The following is a 20,080-nucleotide window of genomic DNA, read 5'->3' as shown; positions in this document are numbered from 1 at the left end:
AATATGAACGCATACCTGATGTTTCAAGGTTGTATTGCTCTGACTAAGTTCAACAACACTATCTTTCAAATTGGAAAATATATCCTTTATCTCCTTTGGACCTGCAAACATGACATGATACACAACCGTCAAATGAATATTTTTTTAAGTGAACATCACAAAAAATTCATTGCATCACATTTGAATCACCCTTATTGGCTGTAATTGAACATTTTTTTTTTATAAGTAATCAAAATATCATAAAAAGCATGAGGCACTCCCAGGTACACAAGAAGTATATATGAAAAACACCTAGTTAGAAGGAGTAAAAGAACAAGAAAATCATGATAACTAATCACTAAAAGAGAAACAAAAACAGTTGTCCAAAGATATAAAGTATTGAAGAATAAGGACTTAATCTCCTCCAAAGTCCTCTCACGATCCTCAAAACTTTTGCCATTTCTTTCTCTCCATAGACATTATAAAAGGTACAAAAGCACCATCTTCCACGTGGCAACACTCAAGGGCTAGTGGAAGTCCACCAACAAGTATACAAGTCGACTACTCATCTAGGCATAGCCCAAATCGACTGAATAAAACATTTTATATGGCATGAGCAACCTCACAATGGAAGATATGGTCCATAGACTTCTCATTCTTTTTACACAAGTAGCACTTGTCAACCACAACGACAAGACGTTTCCTGAGATGACCAATGGTAAGGATCTTTCCTAGGCCGCCGACCAAGCAAAAAAGGCCACCCTCAAAAGAACCTTACTCCGCCAAACACTCTTCCAAGTGAAGCGAAAGCCATCACAACTAACCATGACATTGTCGAAGGATCTAACATCAAACAACCCTCTTTTGGAAGGGACCCAGCATAGCTTATCTTTACTTTCCCGTCTCACTCTAGTTGAATACAAGACCCTGAAGAATAAGGAAAAGACATCAACCTCTCAATCATGAGTTGCTCTAGCAAAGCTCACGTTCCACTAATTGAAACCACCAGAAAGCTCCAAGTGAGTCGAGACCCAATAGAATATATATATAACAAATAGATCATATGACTCCCTCAAGAGTGGCTTTCTTTACTTGGATGGCCACTTTAGGAAAATTCCTCACTATGGATAATTTAAGAAAGCGACATATCATAACGATGGTTGTAGCTGCATGTGTAAAAAGCACGGGAAACTGTTGATCATCTATTACTCCATTGCAAGGCAGCTAGTGTCTTATGGAACTCTATTTTCAGTTTTTTTTGTGATAAAGTGGGCCATGCCTCAACAATTGTTGTATCTCTTGGCTTGTTGAGAGGGCAATTTAGTAGACATCATAGTATAGCAGTGTGGAAGATGATTCTGTCTTGCATAATGTGGTGTATTTCGAGAGAAGGCAATGACGAAGTTTTGAAGAGTGTGAGAGGACGGTGGAGGATTTAAAGGCCTTTTTCTTCAAATCTCTTTACCATTGTATGGTGTATGGTTGCCTATAATTTTATTTTTTTTTGATAAGTTGTATGGTTGCCTATAATTGTTTTCATATTTTTTGTGTTCATGATTTTCTTGATCATTTTTTGATAAATAATGTATATTCAAACAACGCGCAGAGAAGCGCAACCCATGTACACATGAAGTATACAAGAGTACCCCTAATCCATAGAGAAAGAAGAACATAAATCTAGAAATTCAGAAAAAGTAGAAGCAATTGAAGTATGCCATGCCACTCTCCATGAATACAGCGTTTGTAACACCAACTTCTTCAAATCGAGCAAGCCATTCTCACGGTCGTCAAAACTTCGAGCATTCCGCTCTCGCCAAATACACCACATCAAGGCATCAAGAACCAGGCACAAAACCTAACTTTAGCTCCATCAGACATGCTAATAGACACTTAAAGAGTATAGATTGATCTCATTATGGCATTTCCCAATCTTCATGACCATTGCTTACTTGCATGGAAATGAGCTTCTGTTTTAATGCATATTCTTTCTTACTAAAATCCTTTTATTATTAATACAGGCACCAGTTGAGCGTATCAAATAAACTACTTTCAATCCCTCCAAACCCCCCCCCCCCCCTCTCTTCTCCCTTATAATAAAATGTGTACAAATACACTTCCTTAGCTACATCTTGATAGTGCCACATAACAGGTAAACAATACTTGCATGGCTCAAGGACTTTTCCTAAGCTTCACTAGGTTTCAGCTGTGTTAGAAGAGTTAGGGTTTGAGTCATTAGGGTTTTGGGGGTATTTTAGTCTTTATGGTATTTCCCTAATCCTATATAATAGGATGCCTGTATTAGGTTAACATAAGTTGAATAATATAATAGCTTCCGCCTTTTGTGTCTAAACTGTTCATACAAACTATAACATGGTATCAGAGCTTGTTTCGATTCTTGGGTAGTTTAGTTTTCTTCTTGGTGGCAGCACTGCCCATGTGGGCTAACCCACACGGGCAGTACCTTCAAAGAGCACCAAAGAGTTCCGTAGAGCTGTTTTGTTCTTGTTTTATGGTGACCGGAACTCCTTCCGGTGAGAAAAAAAAAAAATATATATATATATATATATATATATATATATATATATTTTGTTTGTTTTTGATGTTCTGTGATGCTGGCCGGATGGTTCTGCGGTGGTTTTCTGTCTTGTCTGAAGTGGCCGGAGTGTTCTGTAGTGGCCGGAAAAGTTGCAGCGGCCATCGGGAAAAAAAAAATATTCCAACGATTTGGTGCTTTTGGTGTTGAAACGTTACTGTGTGGCCCTCTATTGATTCTGTAGTTGCTGTTTTTGAAGTGGCCGGAGTGTTCTGTCTTCTCCGGCGAGCTCCGGCGATACTCCGGCAATGGTCTGGCGAGCCTCCAGTGACTGTTTCTGTTCTGTTTTTCAGTGTTTTTCTTCTGTTTTTAGGTATTGCCAGCCTATTATGTGTGTTTCCGGCCAGTTTTGAAGCCCTGACGAAGTTCCGGCGTATGTCCAGCGAAGCTCCGGCAAAGTTTTTTGTTTTTCCGGTATCTGTTTTCCGGCTAATCTTGTTGGTTAATCATGTGCAAATTTGTTGTTTGTTTGTTGTTTGTGATTGATGTATTCGACCGGCCTTGGATTCTCCGGCGAGAACCGATCAAGTGATCGTTGCATCCGACCGGCCTTGGTATTTTTCGACGAGAACCAATCCCAAGATCGATGTATCCGACCAGCCTTGGATTCTCCGGCGAGAACCGATCAAGTGATCGTTGCATCCGACTGGCCTTGGTGTTTTTCGGCGAGAACCGATCAAATGGTTGTTCAAGTTACCAACGAGTTTTCGACCGGCATTGAAGTTTTATTTAATTAACTTGTGTGGTCCAAGCTGTTCCAGCTTGAGGGGGAGTGTTAAAATATGTTTTCTAGTTGTTTTTCGTTTGCTTGTATCTTCCAAGCTGGATTCATATGATGTATATGCTCTATCTTGAGGGGGAGTGTTAGAAGATGTTTTCTAGTTGTTTTTCGTTTACTTGTATCTTCCAAGCTGGATTCATATGATGTATATGCTCCAACTTGAGGGGGAGTGTTAGAAGAGTTAGGGCTTGAGTCATTAGGGTTTTGGGGGTATTTTAGTCTTTATGGTATTTCCCTAATCCTATATAATAGGATGCCTGTATTAGGTTAACATAAGTTGAATAATATAATAGCTTCCGCATTTTGTGTCTAAACCGTTCATACAAACTATAACAAGCTGCAACTAAATCAAGTTAACCAAGCTGAACTACTAAACCCAGCCAAGCTCTTAAGAATCAACACATTGTCAGGCCTAGATAAAACAAGGTAATTTCAACCAAAACTTGCTATTGATATGACGAGTCAGAAACCATTTCTATAATAAATGACTCAGTCGATCCCTTGAACCCAACAGACTGTCGAAGAAATATATTTGCTTAGAATTTCACAAAAAAATAGGTTATATCACAGATATCATAATATCCAGCCGCTTTTCCATAATATATCATACATCCACATACTTGAATTAGATCAGTTTCTAGGCTGTAATATAAGTTCAATTCAAACCCAACACAACCTTATTCAACTCAAGCTACTTTATTTGTAATCAAATTACAGTGAATGCTATCTAACATGCTCTGCTAGCTGATCAACTTAGAAACAAAAATCCTTAGGGTTAAACTTTTCTTGTTCAATATCCTATCTTTAAAGAACTTTTACCAGGTTGACAAATTCCATTCAACTTGACCAGTAATAACAGGGTATTCTGTATACTTTACATCGGCAACTCTTTTTTTGATCTGGTTGGATTCAAGTTAAATGACCTAAGGTAGAAATACTTGACAACATCGTACCTGGATCCAAGAAGAATTTTTACGAGGTTGACCCCTGGATTCAATCTATAGAAATCAACCAGACTTCTATAATATTGCAATATACATTTATTTTATTTTATTTTATTTTATTTTATTTTATTAATAAGCAATCGATGTTCACAGAATAGGACTCGATTGTGCCTGCGAGAATATTCTCTTTTGAGTCCTGCAAAAAGAACACGACTCATACATAATCCCATCCATTGGAATCCAAGCTTCATTAGGGCAGCCCATGATTGGGAACTGGAATCTCGACTCCTTTCTCAATCTATTGTACTCCTCGAAATTTCATCAGGGAGAAGTGGATAGTATGTTATGGAAACCATCTAGCAGCCACGGCTTTGCAATAAAGAGCTATTATACAATGTTTCAGTCAATTGAGCATAGTTCATTCCCGTGGAAAATATTTGAAAGACTAAGGCCCCTCCTTGCATTGCTTTCTTCTTACAAATGGTAGAATCCTCATAGTGGATAACCTTAGAAGGCAGGGTTTCTCTCTAGCTAACTGGTGTTGCCTATGTAAAAAGAATGAGGAAACTATTAATCATCTTCTCATCCGCTGCGAGTATATTGTTGATCTCTAGCACTTGGTTCTTAACATATTCAGGGTTTCTAGGGTCATGCCTAGTAACGTCCTAGAGCTACTTCATTGCTGAAAATTTCAAGGGCAGGAACACCTTGGAAAGTTATTCATACTCTCTTAATGTGGAGCATTTAGAGAGAAAAGAATCAGCGTCTCTTTGAGGAAAGCAAGTCCAATGTGCTTTTCCAAAAATCCTCCCTTCTGAGTTCTCTTTTGAACTGGGTTATTGTAAATGTACCTAATTTTGGCTCAGAGAATCTAGTAGATTTATAGATTGTAGCAGCCTTTAGGGTATTCGGATCTCTCGTATACTTTTCATGTACGAGGGCTTTACCATTTTATTTCAATATAATTATTATTATTATTCATCAAAAAATGTGATTGATTACCTCAAGAAGATATACACTTAACCTTCTCTGACTATTTTGTATTTATCTAATAAAAGGCAGCACAAATCATGAGACGCTTAGAATATGGAGAGCTAGATTACCACAATTGCACTCCCTAGAAGATACATCACAAATGAGAAGATGCTAATTATAAGCTATTAGGAAACAAACATGTGGATTCAAAAATATTTACACAGGCTAACTTTTTTTTTTGGATAAGTAAAATTTGATAAGTGTATTTGAAAAATACATGTAAGGGTAATACCCAGGCTAACTTCAAAAGTCGAACAAAGTGAAATTTAAAGACCCTTTTTTTCTCATTTGCCCCAACATATAGGGACAAGGGAGTCGCATAAAGTTGCAAATAAATATGCTATAAGTTATTTTTTCCAAGATGTATGCATAATATAAGATAATCAACACTGAACCAAGATGTGTTGTACATTGCTATCATGGAACAATCGTTATACTACAAAACCTTGTTTAGTCCACTTGTACGTGTCCAACACACAAGTAGTGACATAGTGTATTCAACTTCAAAATGCTTTGGAGCTTACTTGCACGAACAACCAGAACAGAAAGGACAAGGCAATGTCCAAGTATGAGTCTTTCCCTACAAACCACAGCTCGCCGCTCAACAAGAGCACCTCTAGAATCAAGAACATAGCGCTCACAGTGGGGCCCACCCAAACCAGCTGGTTCTTCCCGATTGAGTTCCTGTAATCAAACAGACAACAATTATGCTGGACACAGTAATGAAAAAAGGCTAAAGAACCTGTTAACAGATTTAAGGCCAACTGCAGAAAATACTTCTTATTTTCCATTTATAGCACAGGATTCAACAGAAGCGTAAACTTAATTCCTTTTTCAAAGATTTGAATGTATTACTATCACATAAAAGCATTATCTAGTGGATTCAATAATGCTTTACAAGGCCAGAGAATTGAAGTCAAAATAATTAATAAGTTGTTTCATCTTTCAATGATGTTTCTAGAGGTACTTGTAGGAGTGAAGAAATTTCTGCTTTATTCATTATAATCTGAAATTTTTCATATTAGTAAAAACAAAATGAACTTAAGGAAAAGTAGTGATCAGTTTGAGAAGCTATGCTCTAGCTTCCTTGACGGCTAACACTTTCTAACAAGAACAAGTGAAATGCTCAACACCATCATAATAAGGAGCACTCATTGATCAAAAAATCAGGCAAGATTGCTTTAAGTCAGAGATCAACCCAAGCTCAACCCATAAAGAAAAGCGCTATACAACCAATTTCACTAAACAAAAACAATGCCTCCAAAGAAAGTTGCCCGACCAACCTCAGTAGGAGTTACAGTACCAAGCTCAAATTAGGTCAAATAATGCAGGTTGAAGAGTCTAAAATCTTATGGCAAAGGTCTTGTAAGCTCCCTCAAGAACCTAAAACTTGTATATAAAACTCCGTTTAAGGAACCACAGACATCTAGAAAAGTAACTTATAGAAAAAGTTTTAAGAAAAAAAATGGAAGAAAGATTAGCATCCGATCATCAATTTTTAGTTTGCATACATCAGATTCCGTCCAACTCCTAAACCTGATATCAAATTGAAAAGCAGAAACGATCACAAAGAGTTTTATAAACGATTTGATAGTTCACCAGCAGTTAAGGTCATTTAGAATTCATTAAGTGGGCTGAGACTCCACAATCCTATTCCAAGCTTACCATGTTACAGCAATAACTTTGTGACCAATTATTGAAATTCAAAATACAACAACTAGAATATCATAATTTCTACATGATAAAAGTATGCACAAAAGGTTGAATCATAGTTGGCTCGTTGACCCATATCTGAACTAAAGTACCTAACCAACTCAAACCAAATTCAGATTAAGATTCCGTCATAGAACCCTATGTCAAAATCTAATTTGCAGGACAATAGGCTCCAGTTGGACCTAGATAACATTAGGTTAACCTAAACAAATTGCAATCTAGAAGGCATTAAGAATTTGACCAGAGAAACATCTCCAGTATTATGCATTGGTACAGAACTTTTAGAAGCAAGCAGCGAGAAGCCTGGTTGGATTGTATATATATATATACAGCTTAGTTACTGAGTATGTATGAAAACATATATGGGTATGTAGTACATTTCATAAATCAATAAGAACCACGGCTTATAGAAGAATGGGACAAGTCCATCAGAAAACATGGAAAACAGGCCAGATAAGTGGACCACCAAAAACATTAATCAATGTCTAGAATTACAAGAACTTTTTCGATGATAGCAAATCAACGACTACAAGACTAACAACACTACAAGAACAAGATTAGCTGGGAAGAATAACTTCACATTTGAGTAGGCATGACATGCAATAAAACATTGTTAAGGGTTCAAACCTTTATAAGAGAAATCAAGCGTTGTCTAAGCCCAGCATTTATAAGATCTTCCAGATATTTCTGAACATCTGATACAGTATCAGATTCAAGACCCTGATCCAGCACAACAGCCTGCAGCAACAGTACAAGAATTCATAGAAAAGAAAAAGGGCCAACCTGCAATCAGCAGTACAAAGACAATTGGATAGGCAGGGGAATGGATATACCCTAAATAGTGTATAGAGTGCTGTTATTAGATCTCTTCTTTCAGTATACCAAAGTCCTGCTGCAAGGCGTAAAATCTCCAATCGCTCTCGTCCCATTAAACTCCACTAGAAAATTTAAAAAAAAATTATAAGTAAAAGTTAGATTAATATAATAAAAAAACATAAGATAAAATAAAACAGATGTGAGACCATAATACCAAAAAATGAAAACTTTAGACAGACTATAACAGCCCAAATTTACCTCTTGATTTGCCGTAACAAGCAAACGGACACAATCTATTTCATTGAGATGAAGGTCATCACTCAATTTCAAAGCCTGTAATTCAGCATAATACCAAACATGAATGAAGAAAGTATGTAATAAAGATTAAGCCGCATCCAATATTGTAGGACCATAATCATCATTACCTCAGTAAGATACAAATGTTCATAAATGGTACCATGCGTAAGCTATTGAAACTAAAAAAAAAAAAACTTCCACAGACGGAGCAAGGAAGAACAAAGAAAAAACCTCAAAATGATAAATTAATTGGCAAGAGTACAAGTATTCACGCTAAAACATGCACTGATGACGAAAATTGCAGCGAAATACAAGACGAGTTTTCCTTACGTCCATTTCCTTAGCAAACAAACGGAAATGAGTAGGAGACAAACTTACAATCTGAACGTCCTGATCGTCGAGCGAAATTGGCGGCGAATCTGGAAGCCTAACTTCCCTTGACTGTACTTGTGCCCGGTCCGAGGGTTTCGGAGGCTACAACACCAAGAATCAAACATGGCAACAATGAACCAGAAGAACAACATCAGTAACCAGAGAAACTACAGCAACATTTCACACACAATCTGTTCAGTCGCCGAGAAAATCACAGCAATACAATGTAGAAAGCTCAGAATCCCAAAATGGCCAATTCAAACCCTCTCTGGAGCTCCAAATTGTTTCCCCTACTTTCTTTTGCTAATACTTTCTCGGCAACCAAACGTGGCGTGAGCAAATTACTCAGAGTTGAACAGAATAAAAAGTTTTGGACAAAGCGAAGGAGTACAGGGTAGGAGACGAGGGACTGGAGGGAGGAGAGAGAGCTGCGAATGGCGTGCATCAGCTCGATCCTCTGACCGGGCGACGGAGGCGAAGGGCCGAGCAGGGCCGATTCGATTGTCGATAGCAGCTGCTTCGGCGAGACCATGGTGGCGAAGTAGGGGTCCCGTGCCAAGATCGAAGCCCTAGAAGAGAAGGCAAAAGAAGTGAACTGAAGAGGATTATTATTCCTCGTAGAGAAATTTGGGAAAGGGCGGGAAATAGGTGGAGATTGGAAAATAGGGAGACAGAGAGTGACATAAACCCTTTATAAGCCCTAACTGGGAAATTGATGAAAATTTCTTTTTTTCGTGGGGTTTAGCGTGCGTCTCCACCATTACTGCTGGTCGCCACTTCTAATCAAGGTATATAATACGACAGGTGTTTCAGTTCCAAGAGCTAGACGACTTGTAGTGTTTTCAGAAGTTGTTTTGAGTGTTTTTCAAAAAAACAAAATTGTTTTGAGTGCGATTTTAAAAATTGTTTTTAAAAATTGTGTTTTTGAAATCGCTTCTTTTTAAAATCATACAAGCGTTTGATAAAACATTTTAAGAAATATTTTTTTATCAACTGAGTATTTGAATAACATTAGTATATAATTGGGGTTTCTTGGCCAAATAGGTAAATATTGCCTAAAATATTTTTTTAAGCGAAATCATGATTTTAGTTTAAATTCACACTTTTTCAAATAAGCACCCTCTAATCAGTTTATAGAAATCACAGATTTTTTCACGATTTTAAAATTTATATTTTTAAAATCGCAATCCTAAACACTTCAAAATTATAATTTAGTTTAAAAACGCAGATTATTTCTTTAAAAACGCACTCTCAAATGAACAGGTATCTAATGACATCAACAACAAGTCATTTTAGTTATTTCATTCCACTTTCTCTCATTTTCAATAATAATTATTTATTTTCCTAATTGAATAGTCCTTCCATGTACTAAACGAGGCATAAGACTTGTAAACAAGCTCATGACTTAGTGATATGGCTGTAAACTTAGGGCCCGCGAATCCGACACGAACACAACACGAAGTTAGCAGGTATTGGGTTTGGGTTTATCGGGTTCGGGTCTACCCGATTAAGACCCAATTAAATTCGTGGCTGGCGGGTTGACCCGCCAGACCCGTCACACATTAAAATTTTTTTTAAAAAAAAAAAAAAAAAAAACTGAGTGTGTACTGTGTCGTGTAAGCTATTTGGGGTACCCACTAACCCTAAACACTACAAGTCTAAAAGTCTAACACAAAGTCACATTTTCTTCACGCGGTCACACCCCAGTACCCCACTACGGCACCGCACTACCCTAGCACAGCTGTGGCCAGTCCCCCCCCCCCCCACCCAAACTGGCGACTGGAGTCACCTCAGTCACGAACTGTCTCTCCTCTCTCCCTCTCCGGCTTTCCCTCTCCCTCTCGGCTATATCTCCCTCTCTTCTTCTCGGCTTTATCTCCCGATTCTTCTTCTTATGCTTACTTTTTTCTTCTTCTCAATTTATCTATGTGAGACTGTGATGGCAGCTAACTTCCAATTCAGAATTTCAGATTGGTATTTTTAGTCGAGTCAGGTCGGGTACCTGACCTTACCCGGTTATGTTAAAAGGATCGTGTCGGGTTATCCAGGCATTTTTCGTGTCAGACCCATTAACCCGATTAGCTAAACGGGTCGTGTTCGTGTATTGAGTAATCAGGTAGCGGTTCTTAGCGAGTCTTAATCGAGTCTACCCAATTACCCGTTTTGCCACCCCTATGTAAACTAGCCAAAGTGAGTCAAGTTTGGCCTATTCAAACTCAACTCAAAAAAATATGTGATTTCGAGCTTGGCTTGAATTCAAGCTAGGCTCAAGGCCCTTGCTCGAACTCGATTAGTTTATAGAGTCCAAACTCAGGCTCAGGCTCAGGCTCAGGCTCAAGCTCAAGCTCAAGCAAAAGTTTTGATTGAGCAGAGCTCAAATTTCTTATGAATGCTTAGCAATCAAATAAAAAATTATGATAAGGTTATATTTTATACTGCATATTGAATAATATAAATATATAGGATTAATACATAATCATATAATCTAATTATATTAATATAAATACTTAATCATATTATTCATGTACCATAACAATGTGATTCGTATAATATAAAATTAAATGATTGTCATTGGATTCAATAATGTATTACTTGTAACCACAATTGAAGTATTAATATATTATCATTATAATTTATATGATTATATCACATGATTAATTGATCATTAAATCATATGATTATATAATAACAAATTAAGTTATAAGTATTAATTATACATATATTATATGACATAAGTATATAAATTCATACTAATACAATAATTAAGTATCTAGAGATTTAGATCTAATGTATATTATAAGTCTATATATGTTATAAATTATAATTATGCATATATAATAACAAGTTTTTTTTACCATCAAGGGTGGTGGTTAAATAAATATTAGGGTGTGGGTTCGAATCTCCGTAATAGAGCATCCTCATGCCTAATAGTATTAACCACCTTGGTTCTTCCTATTGATGCTTTGATGGGGCGGGCTAGTCTTGAGGGTACACTTGCCATTTGGTTTATGCCTAATAGTATTAATCACCTTGGTTTCCATTGATGCCCTGATGGGGCAGGCTGGTCTTGAGGGTACACCTGCCATTTGGTGCTACTATGGTCACGCTTGACTAGAATAGCTACAATTGGTCTCCCCTTTCAACATTTTTTGCTTAGAATAAAAAAAAAAAAACTTTTTATATTCCATTTTTTAACAATTTTTTGAATCATTTTGCACTTCGAGCATTCCCAACAGCTACCCAACAATTTTTCATAAGTTTAAGGATCCAATCTATTTTTTATTTTCCTATCCAAATACATACCACAATAGATTCCATTAATCATTTTCTATATCATTAAAATTAATTATTTCCTATATCAATCGAGGGAAATATATATATATATTTCCCTTTATTCTAAAAACATTTTTCTTTTATTTCCATCTCTCTCATCCCCCGTCTTCTTTGTCTCCCTGAACTTCTTCACTCTCCCTTTCCTCATCTATTTCTCCATCTGATGAAGCTTCCTTCCTTTTTAGTTATTTTTGGGTCTCACAGACCTTGACCTCAGCCTTTACCCTCTCTGTCTCCGGAAAATTCGATCTCACCCACGCGCGGTTGAACGAGCTGGTCGATCACGCGGCCGGCATCTCCCCCGGTGACGTCGTCGCCCTCACCTTCCCCAACACCGTCGAGGTACAACTTTTTTTGTTTTGTTTTTGTTTTTTGTTTTTTGTTTTCTCTCGCGTTTTCTTACCTACAAACAGCAACAAAGATTCTGTTGATGACTGATTTTTATGAATCATTTTTGCAGTTTGTGGTGGTGTTTTTGGCCGTAATCATTTTTGCACGAAAGCCCTTGCTGCATATATATATATATATATATATATATTCATTTCTTTCAGCAGTCGGGTATTCTCATTGACGCCTGCGGCCTGCCTCTCTCTCTCGTCTTCCGCCGTCTCCCGTCGTCTCTCCTCTCTCTCTTGCTCGCTGCTCTGCCTCACCTAAGGTATTCTCATTTTCACCTCGTCTCTGTCTCTGTCCCTATCTCACCTCGTCTGTGTCTCTCTGTTTCAGGTAGTCGTGAGCTTACCCATATCTCTATGTTTGTATTGTATTTGTATTTCACGGTATAGCTGTCGGATAAAATTGTGTTGATACCCAAAGCTTATATCTTTACTAAACATTTCACGCTGAAACGGCTGGCTATGAAGACCAGGCGTCACGAACGAATTTTTGACATTGATAGTTTGATTTATTTACTAAACATTTCAAAGCTAATCTCTCTTTCTGAAAAGAAAGTGATTTTTATCGGTTTTTTTTAACCCTATCTTTCTGATTCTGACCGAATGCTAAAAAAGTATTGATTCCATAGCATGAGCCAATATCGTTGGATAGAGTTTTAGGCCATTTTTCTAGAAGACGCACATTGATTTTTCTAAGGAATCCTGTGCTATAAATGGAAAATAAGAATTTCAGCAGTCGGGTATAACAATTTTGTTTCTCTCGCTCGCTGTAAACATTTCACCATTTTTCTAAGTCTACCATGTAAGCTAAAGCTAAGGGTGGTCAAAGCTAATTCCTCTCCTTTTTGTCTTTTTTTAGATTCAGGTGTCCTTATTCATACTTTGAGTTGATTGTTGTTGTGTTTCGATTTCCAACTATAACTGCTACATGCACCTTGTTTTTTTTTTTTTTTCTTGATCCATATTTTGAATTGATTGGGTGCGCACTTTACTAGATGTACACTATTTACGCATGCTTTGATATGGTAATGTTTGTACTTTTTAAGGTCTAGATGTTGGATCTGCCTGTTTTAAGGTTTAGAAAAAAGTATTGATTCCTTAGCATGAGTTTTATGTTTTAAGTTCATTATGCTACCCCTGCTAAAGAATTTCATTGTTTTCATGCTCAATTTATTGCACATGCACTTAGCCACATAAACACGTTTCTTTGTTAAGGATATGAGTGACTTAGAAAATCTGGAGGATAACAATGTGAAGATTTTTAACCCTAGTGAGCTTTGAGCCAATCATTCTTTGGAGAGGGTAAAGTTTCATGACATCATATTTAATTTGGAAGCGCATAAATTATTTTGTTGTATTAGTCTCATTATTCTTTCTGTTGGCCGAATGCTAAAAATTCATAAATTTTTATGACACTTGAATCTCTTGAAGTCATGATTGTTGAAAAGCTATGCAAATCCTTGAGAGATGAGATTAGGCCATTTTTCTCTACTTTGAGCTTGAAATTTCTTTTCATGATATATTGTCGCTAGTTACCCCGTTGAGCCTTATAAGTAGCCTTTCTTTCTTAAGCCCTTTCCCAAAAGTTTCAAGAATGAATTCAATTAATTTGTTGCAGTATGGTGGCATATGATCCAAAAAAAAAAGGGATCAAAAGAAAAGATTGAAAGAGAATAAGAAGAAAAAAAAAAAGAAAAAAAAGAGAATAAAGTTGATGTTCAAGTTTGGGAGGTGAACTATGGAAAATAAATAGTACTTCATTGCAATATGGTGGCATATGATCCAAAAAAAAAGGGATCAAAAGAAAAGATTGAAAGAGAATAAGAAGAAAAAAAAAAAAAAAGAGAATAAAGTTGATGTTCAAGTTTGGGAGGTGAACTATGGAAAAGAAATGGTACTTCATTGTAAGAAAAATTGGAAAGAAAAACTGAATGAAAATCTCCCAAAAGAAGGTGAAGTTCCTATTGAAAATCTTGAAACAATTCTCAATTTTTTTACTATCACCCATTTGTTCTTTATTTTCCTTTTATTTAACCCTGTGTTACGTCCCAATAAAGTCCTTATTTGATCTTGAGGATTGTATGGTTCGAATATTTTCATGACTAATCAATGAGTGTGGTGTAAATTATTTTTGGCATCCTTTCATGAGACTACTTGTACTTTCTTGATTGACCCTTTTTATATGATTAATGTGCGATGTTTGATTTTGCTTACGTTATTCCACTCACATTACTTGAGAGTGTTACACCCATTTTAGAGTGATATCAATTGTTGAGTGTTAACTCTGGTAAGGTTTTAGTCAAAACATACCTTCCGATAGAAATTCGAAGTCATGTATATTTAAACACTGAGTGTGTTTTTGTTGGCTAAAATTTTCACTCACATTGATTTTTCAGAGCATGCAATATTTCTTTGGTAGTTAGTATTTTGACATTTAACAAATTCTTGTTGCTTTGGATTAAAAAAGCTATTGCACCGTAAAAGATCTCAACCCCCTATTACCACCTCCGATCCTCACTCCGAAGAAAGTAGTTGCCATTTTAACGACGCCGTTTCCTTGAAGTCCCCAGTACAAAAAACAGTACTTCAGCAGAGGCAAAGGCATTCTTTCAACCTCCACTTCTCACGGAGAGTGAAAGGAAGAAGCAGCTGAAGCTATGAATGCTCCGGACCGTTACGAACGTTTCGTTGTCCCCGAAGGCACCAAAAAGTATATTCACACAAGCTCTCTCTCTCCCTCTCCAAAACTCTCTCTATCTTTCTGATTCTGACTCCTTTTTTTTTTTTTTTTCTTTTTCCCTCAAAATTATAGGGTGTCATACGAGAGGGACACGAAGATCATCAATGCGGCGTCGTTCACCATCGAGAGAGAGGACCACACCATCGGCAACATTCTTCGCATGTAACATTCAATTTAACTAAAATTATTTTTCTTATCTTTTGTAATTTCCTTTTTTTTTTTTTTTTTTAAAAAAAATTATTTATAAAAATTAGTTTAGTTTAATCAAATCCCTAATTACATGCTTGTTTTGGGCATTATCAGGCAATTGCACAGAGACCCCAATGTTTTGTTCGCTGGTTACAAGCTCCCTCACCCACTTCAGTACAAAATTATTGTTAGGGTTAGTATTTGAATTTTCTGTCTTTTTCATTTTCTTTTGGTAATATGTATGTGCAGTTTTTAGGGTAGGGAAATGCTTGGGTACTGCAGTTTTTGGTAATATGTATATGCAGTTTTTATTGTCGGAATGCTACAGAGAGGGAAACTTTGTGGAAATTGGTGGTGGAAATTAAGTATGATAGTTTGAGGGGAGAGTGGTGTTCTTAGGAGGTCGTGGGGCTCTTTGGAGTGGAAGTGTGGAAATATATAAGGAGGGGATGAGATTTTTTCTCTAGATTTGTTAGATTTGAGGTGGAAGATGGGTCCAAGGTGAGGTTTTAGCATGACTTATAGTGTGGGGAAGAGCCCTTGAAGATTTCCTATCCGGATTTGTTTAGTATTGCACATTGTAAGGATGTGTGGGTGGTGGATCATATACAATTCCAAAATAGAAATGTACATTGGAACATATGCAGCTCAAATACTCTTTCTTCGAGCTATTGTATTCTAACAGTGTGAGCAAGGAGAGGATAGAATTTGTTGGATCACCTCCAAAAGGTGAAAGTTTGAAGTGAAGTCCTTCTATCATGTGTTATCCATTCTTGTAAGTTCTCATTTTCCTTGGAAAAGTATTTGGAGAGTTGAGGGTCCCTTAAAAGTGACATTCTTTGTGTGGATGGCAGCATTTAGGGATTATCTCGACTTTGGATAATTTGAGAAAGAGGAACACCATAGTGGTGGATTGATGTTGTATGTGCAAGAAGAGTGAGGAATCTATTCATCATATTATTCTTCATTTTGAAATAGCAAGAGAAGTATAGAGTTCACTTTTCCATTTGTTTGGCGTTGTTTGGGTCATGCCTGAAAGCGTGAGAGACTTGTTGGTGAGTTGGAGGGGACAAATGAGAAGTTGTAATGTTTTGGATGTTTGGAGGCTGGCTCATTTGTGTTTAATGTGGTGTATTTGAAGAGAGTGGAATGTACGGAGCTTTGAAGATCAAGATACTTACGTGTTAGAGCTGAAAAATACTATGTTCAAATCACTCTACACATGGATGGCGGCGTTAAATAGTCTGCCATTTTCTACTTATCTTGATTTTTTGGAGTTTTGTTCTTCTTTTTCACTATATTAGGGGGTTTCTCTTGTATACTTTTTGTGCACTAGGATTGTGGCCTTTTCGCTTTTAATGAGATTGAATTACGTATAAAAAAAGTGACTTGGTAGACCCAAAGTGTCACGTGGTACCAACATGACTGAAAAAATTAAGCAACAAAATTTGACAACTAAATTTAATTATTTAGTAACTTATGTGGTAGTTCACATAAGTGCGATGTGGACTACCGCATCAGTATGTGAGGAACTTGTAATAAGAGCTATATTACCCCATGCAACACTTTTAGGGTAAAAAATATAGAGGGTCTTAATCCGAACAAGTGTTGGCTTCAGATTGTTGGATAGTGGTAGAAGGAAAAATGTACGTATAGAAGTAAATGTTTGATTAGTGGTTTTTACATGTTTTCAAATCATGCCAATGCCTCATTACCTTGTCTATAAGAACTTGGGGTTTGTGGTGTAGGTGTATGTGTGTGTGTTTTGTATGAATGTTTATGTGCGTGAGTATCTGTGCATGTGTGTGTGAGTATGTATTTCTGTATGTATGCATATGCATGGGTGTGTGGGTGCACACACGGTTATGTATAGCCATGTCATTAATTGTTTACCTGCATAAATGTGGGGTTTGTGGAGATGTCTATGTGTTGATTGGAGTAAAGCATAATTATAGTAGTAGGATGATTTATTGATTTTGCAATCCTTTTCAATGTTCCGTAAAGGTTCTGGTCTTAATGATTTTGGTCTTTTTGTATAGATACACACCACTAGCCAGTCGTCGCCAATGCAGGCATATAACCAGGCTATCAATGATCTGGACAAGGAACTTGACCATTTGAAGAACGTTTTCGAGGTAAAACACATCTGTTTATCCTGCACTTAGAAAGTATGTTAAAGTTATAAGTATTTGTAAATATTAATCTCTCGTGTAAATGCTCATGATCAATCATCTCTGTGTATATTTTTTTTTTGGTCCTTTTGGGAATAAGTTGATCAAGCATCTTATATGGATATACTTATGAAACAAGCATATTTGCAAGCATCAGTGGAAAAAGGTTTTCGTTTGTCAATAATCCAAGAATGGTTTAATAATCTAGTAACTTAAGAACAGTTTATTTTTATTAAAGCTTAGGTAGGGGCTTAATACCATCATTCGGATCAAGATAGAAGTGGATTTCTATTTGTGTATACTCTCTGGCAACATCTTCAGCTGTAAATATTCCTTTGAAATGAATAGTCTTAATCTAAGATAGCAAGGTACCGAGTGTTTGTGTATCACAGTGGGTCCAACATTGGTTCCTCACTTGGTTTGGAACGTCTGATTGTTGGATGAACATGGCGACTGAGTTTTCTAGAAAACCACTGCTGAACTAGGAAGAAAGTCCTCATTGATTTGGGACCTTGGCTGGGCACATATCTGGAAAGTCGGTATGTTGGAGAAATAGTGTACCTATTCCTAGTTTGTATTGGAATCTTTAAAAGGATGGATCTTGGTTGCTAATTAGAGTGTTATCTTTTCCTTCTGGTTGGATCTAGTTTCTGAAGTTTTTTTTTTTTTTTTGGCTCAATTTCCTTCACATGGAAAAGAAACTGGGGGCTTGTGAGATAGTGTAGATTCATTCCATTTCCTTTAGAGTATCCTATGCCTACTTATGTTTCCGTAGAATTACTTGCGACAGACAGGAACTAGGATACTTGCTATGGATTCTTTAAGGTTGCAACTTCCTTAGTCTCAGACTCTCAGCTTTAGCAATTGTTATTCTTCTTTGTATGATTTGGATGTATACTATCGGCAATACTTCTGTTTCTACTATTTTTTAGGATGTGTTATTGTGTACACCTGTCTACCATGGCTTTTCCTCTCTAAAATAAATTTACTCCATCGCTTACCAGGAAAAATTTGGCAGCTGCTACTTTTGACAGTAATCACCTCTAGGTTCTGGAAGTGTATGCTTCTTTTCGTTTTTTAAAGCTTGCAAATATTTGCTTCCTGCATGTCCCTCCTGATGAATTTTTAAGAATGGTTGAGTTTCATGTTCAGGATGGTTTTATGAGTTTCGTCCATGTTCATCTCACTTGTAAAACAACTTTGATGTCATCAAGATGAGGGCATCAATCGAAGAATGTCTAATGATTCATTTTCTTTGGATTAAAGGAAAGATCCTTCTTATGATGATGATTCACTGGCATTCAAGAATTTTTGTTTCTTTTAACTGTCAGAAACAAGCAATATTGCTGCTTTATTACCCGTGGCCATCGTCTTAAATGGGAGAGTAGGTGGCATGCTTTGATGATTCATAAGATAGGTGGACTGTCTCTTTTTGTGTTAGTTTCGCCCATCTTAGTTTTGGAGGACTTGGAAGTTGAATGACGAAATATCTGGAACTGACTGACAATAATAGTGAGAGGTTATGAGTGTTGCATTATTACTAACATGAGGTATTAAGTTCTGATGAGCCTTGTCAAGATCAAAATGCTCATTTCTGACATTTTAAATCCCTACTTGCAGGCTGAGGTGACAAAGCACTCAAGGGAGTACTAATATGCATTCAAGACATGCAAGGAAGCATTTGTCGATTGTTGATGTTGAGGGTGTTTATTGTTGAGTGGAATTTGAAAGGAATGGGCTAAGTTTTATGGGGCTTTTGCTTTGAATGTGATGGGTGTCATGGATTAATGGACCTAATACAGTCATGTAGAATATTAAATATGTCTAATGGAGGATCAATCTCATTTTCATGTGTACTGGTCTCTAGCGAAGTGCATAAAACTAGTGGATGGACATATGGATCTCATGTAATATAGTCATCTTTTTGGGTTTCATCTGTAAGCAGCCTCATTGATATACTTTCTCTGTCGAATATGAATGATCGCAATGCAGCATTGTTGCCTCATGATTTTGTTCCTGCACTGGGATTATTAAGATCTCAACTCAGGTTCCATTACCATATGCAGAGAAACATGGATAGTAACTGAAAAGAGATTTTCCCATGGATAAAGATGAGGAATTTTTTTTTTTTTTTTTGTAAATCTTATGAAGTCATTAGAGATACTGACTATCATATTAATAAAAATGAGGATATAGTTTTCCTCCTAATTAATTTGGAGAAAATTTTTTGATCTAGTTTATTAAGTTAACACTTGTTAATAGAGTATGTGAGGATTACATATTTTAAAAACAGTTGCTAATGTAATAAATTAGGTTCGAAAAAAAACTTTGTTGAAACAACAATTTGGTGATGATTTGTAAAACTATAATTGGGTTTAATGTCAACTCAGGAGGGTAAAGTGTTAATTTAAAATACTTCATGGGGGTAAAGTGTACTTAATGGAAGTTAACTGTCAATGTCAGATACTTTGAGGGGGTAAAATATAACTTTTTAAACATTGTGGTTAAAAATGCAAATGAATGGATAGTTTAGGGGGTAATGTAACACCCCACCCCAATGACACATAATATTGTCTGTTTTTAGAGCCCCTCGAACTAGACTTCTCAGGAGGTTACCCATCCTGGTACTACTTCAGCAAAAGCGAGCTTAACTGTAGAGTTTTGATGTAATCATGACTATCACGACTTTAAAACGCGTTGTTGTCATTAAGGGTGTAGTATA

General features: G+C 36.6%; 2 protein-coding genes across 5 annotated transcripts in view; one reads left to right on the top strand and one right to left on the bottom strand.

Annotated features, from left to right (window-relative positions):
- EMB3142 (nuclear pore complex protein (DUF3414)) overlaps window positions 1-9,222 on the bottom strand; it is a 38,862-nt gene extending 29,640 nt beyond the window's left edge. Inside the window, exons 1-7 of one of the 3 annotated variants that reach the window (XM_059575889.2) lie at window positions 8,922-9,222; window positions 8,537-8,632; window positions 8,120-8,194; window positions 7,879-7,983; window positions 7,673-7,783; window positions 5,857-6,016; window positions 16-101 (exon numbers count right to left, since the gene is read on the bottom strand). In XM_059575889.2, the coding sequence (XP_059431872.2) occupies window positions 16-101; window positions 5,857-6,016; window positions 7,673-7,783; window positions 7,879-7,983; window positions 8,120-8,194; window positions 8,537-8,632; window positions 8,922-9,062 (774 nt within the window). In that variant the 5' untranslated portion in view covers window positions 9,063-9,222. The remainder of the gene's footprint in view (window positions 1-15; window positions 102-5,856; window positions 6,017-7,672; window positions 7,784-7,878; window positions 7,984-8,119; window positions 8,195-8,536; window positions 8,633-8,921) is intronic. The other 2 variants (XM_059575887.2, XM_059575888.2) reach the window with 2 other exon arrangements.
- Window positions 9,223-11,941: 2,719 nt separating this feature from the next.
- On the top strand, window positions 11,942-19,363 carry LOC132166320 (DNA-directed RNA polymerases II, IV and V subunit 11). Of its 2 annotated transcripts, none has more exons than XM_059577121.2 (7): window positions 11,942-12,205; window positions 12,415-12,521; window positions 14,726-14,968; window positions 15,071-15,160; window positions 15,302-15,380; window positions 17,227-17,322; window positions 18,979-19,363. In XM_059577121.2, the coding sequence occupies exons 3-7, from the start codon at window positions 14,916-14,918 to the stop codon at window positions 19,009-19,011; spliced, it is 351 nt and encodes a 116-aa protein (XP_059433104.1). In that variant the 5' UTR covers window positions 11,942-12,205; window positions 12,415-12,521; window positions 14,726-14,915; the 3' UTR covers window positions 19,012-19,363. The 2 variants fall into 2 exon arrangements, with proteins under 2 accessions (XP_059433104.1, XP_059433103.1); XM_059577120.2 differs by having other exon boundaries at window positions 12,324-12,521.
- The last annotated feature ends 717 nt before the right edge of the window (window positions 19,364-20,080 follow it).

This window comes from Corylus avellana, chromosome 11, assembly GCF_965113065.1.
Source record: "Corylus avellana chromosome 11, dhCorAvel1.hap1.2, whole genome shotgun sequence".
In the NCBI taxonomy this organism is placed as follows: domain Eukaryota; kingdom Viridiplantae; phylum Streptophyta; class Magnoliopsida; order Fagales; family Betulaceae; genus Corylus; species Corylus avellana.
The sequence above is the reverse complement of the archived record's forward strand: the minus strand, read 5'-3'. Positions and strand labels throughout refer to the sequence as shown.

What these genes read in the sequence shown, in the direction of transcription:
- LOC132166320 (XM_059577121.2), top strand. Translation starts at nt 14,916, where the DNA reads ATGAATGCTCCGGACCGTTACGAACGTTTCGTTGTCCCCGAAGGCACC. An exon ending in GTCCCCGAAGGCACCAAAAA is followed by an intron (nt 14,969 to 15,070) that starts GTATATTCACAC and finishes TCAAAATTATAG; the next exon opens with GGTGTCATACGAGAGGGACA. An exon ending in AGTACAAAATTATTGTTAGG is followed by an intron (nt 15,381 to 17,226) that starts GTTAGTATTTGA and finishes CTTTTTGTATAG; the next exon opens with ATACACACCACTAGCCAGTC.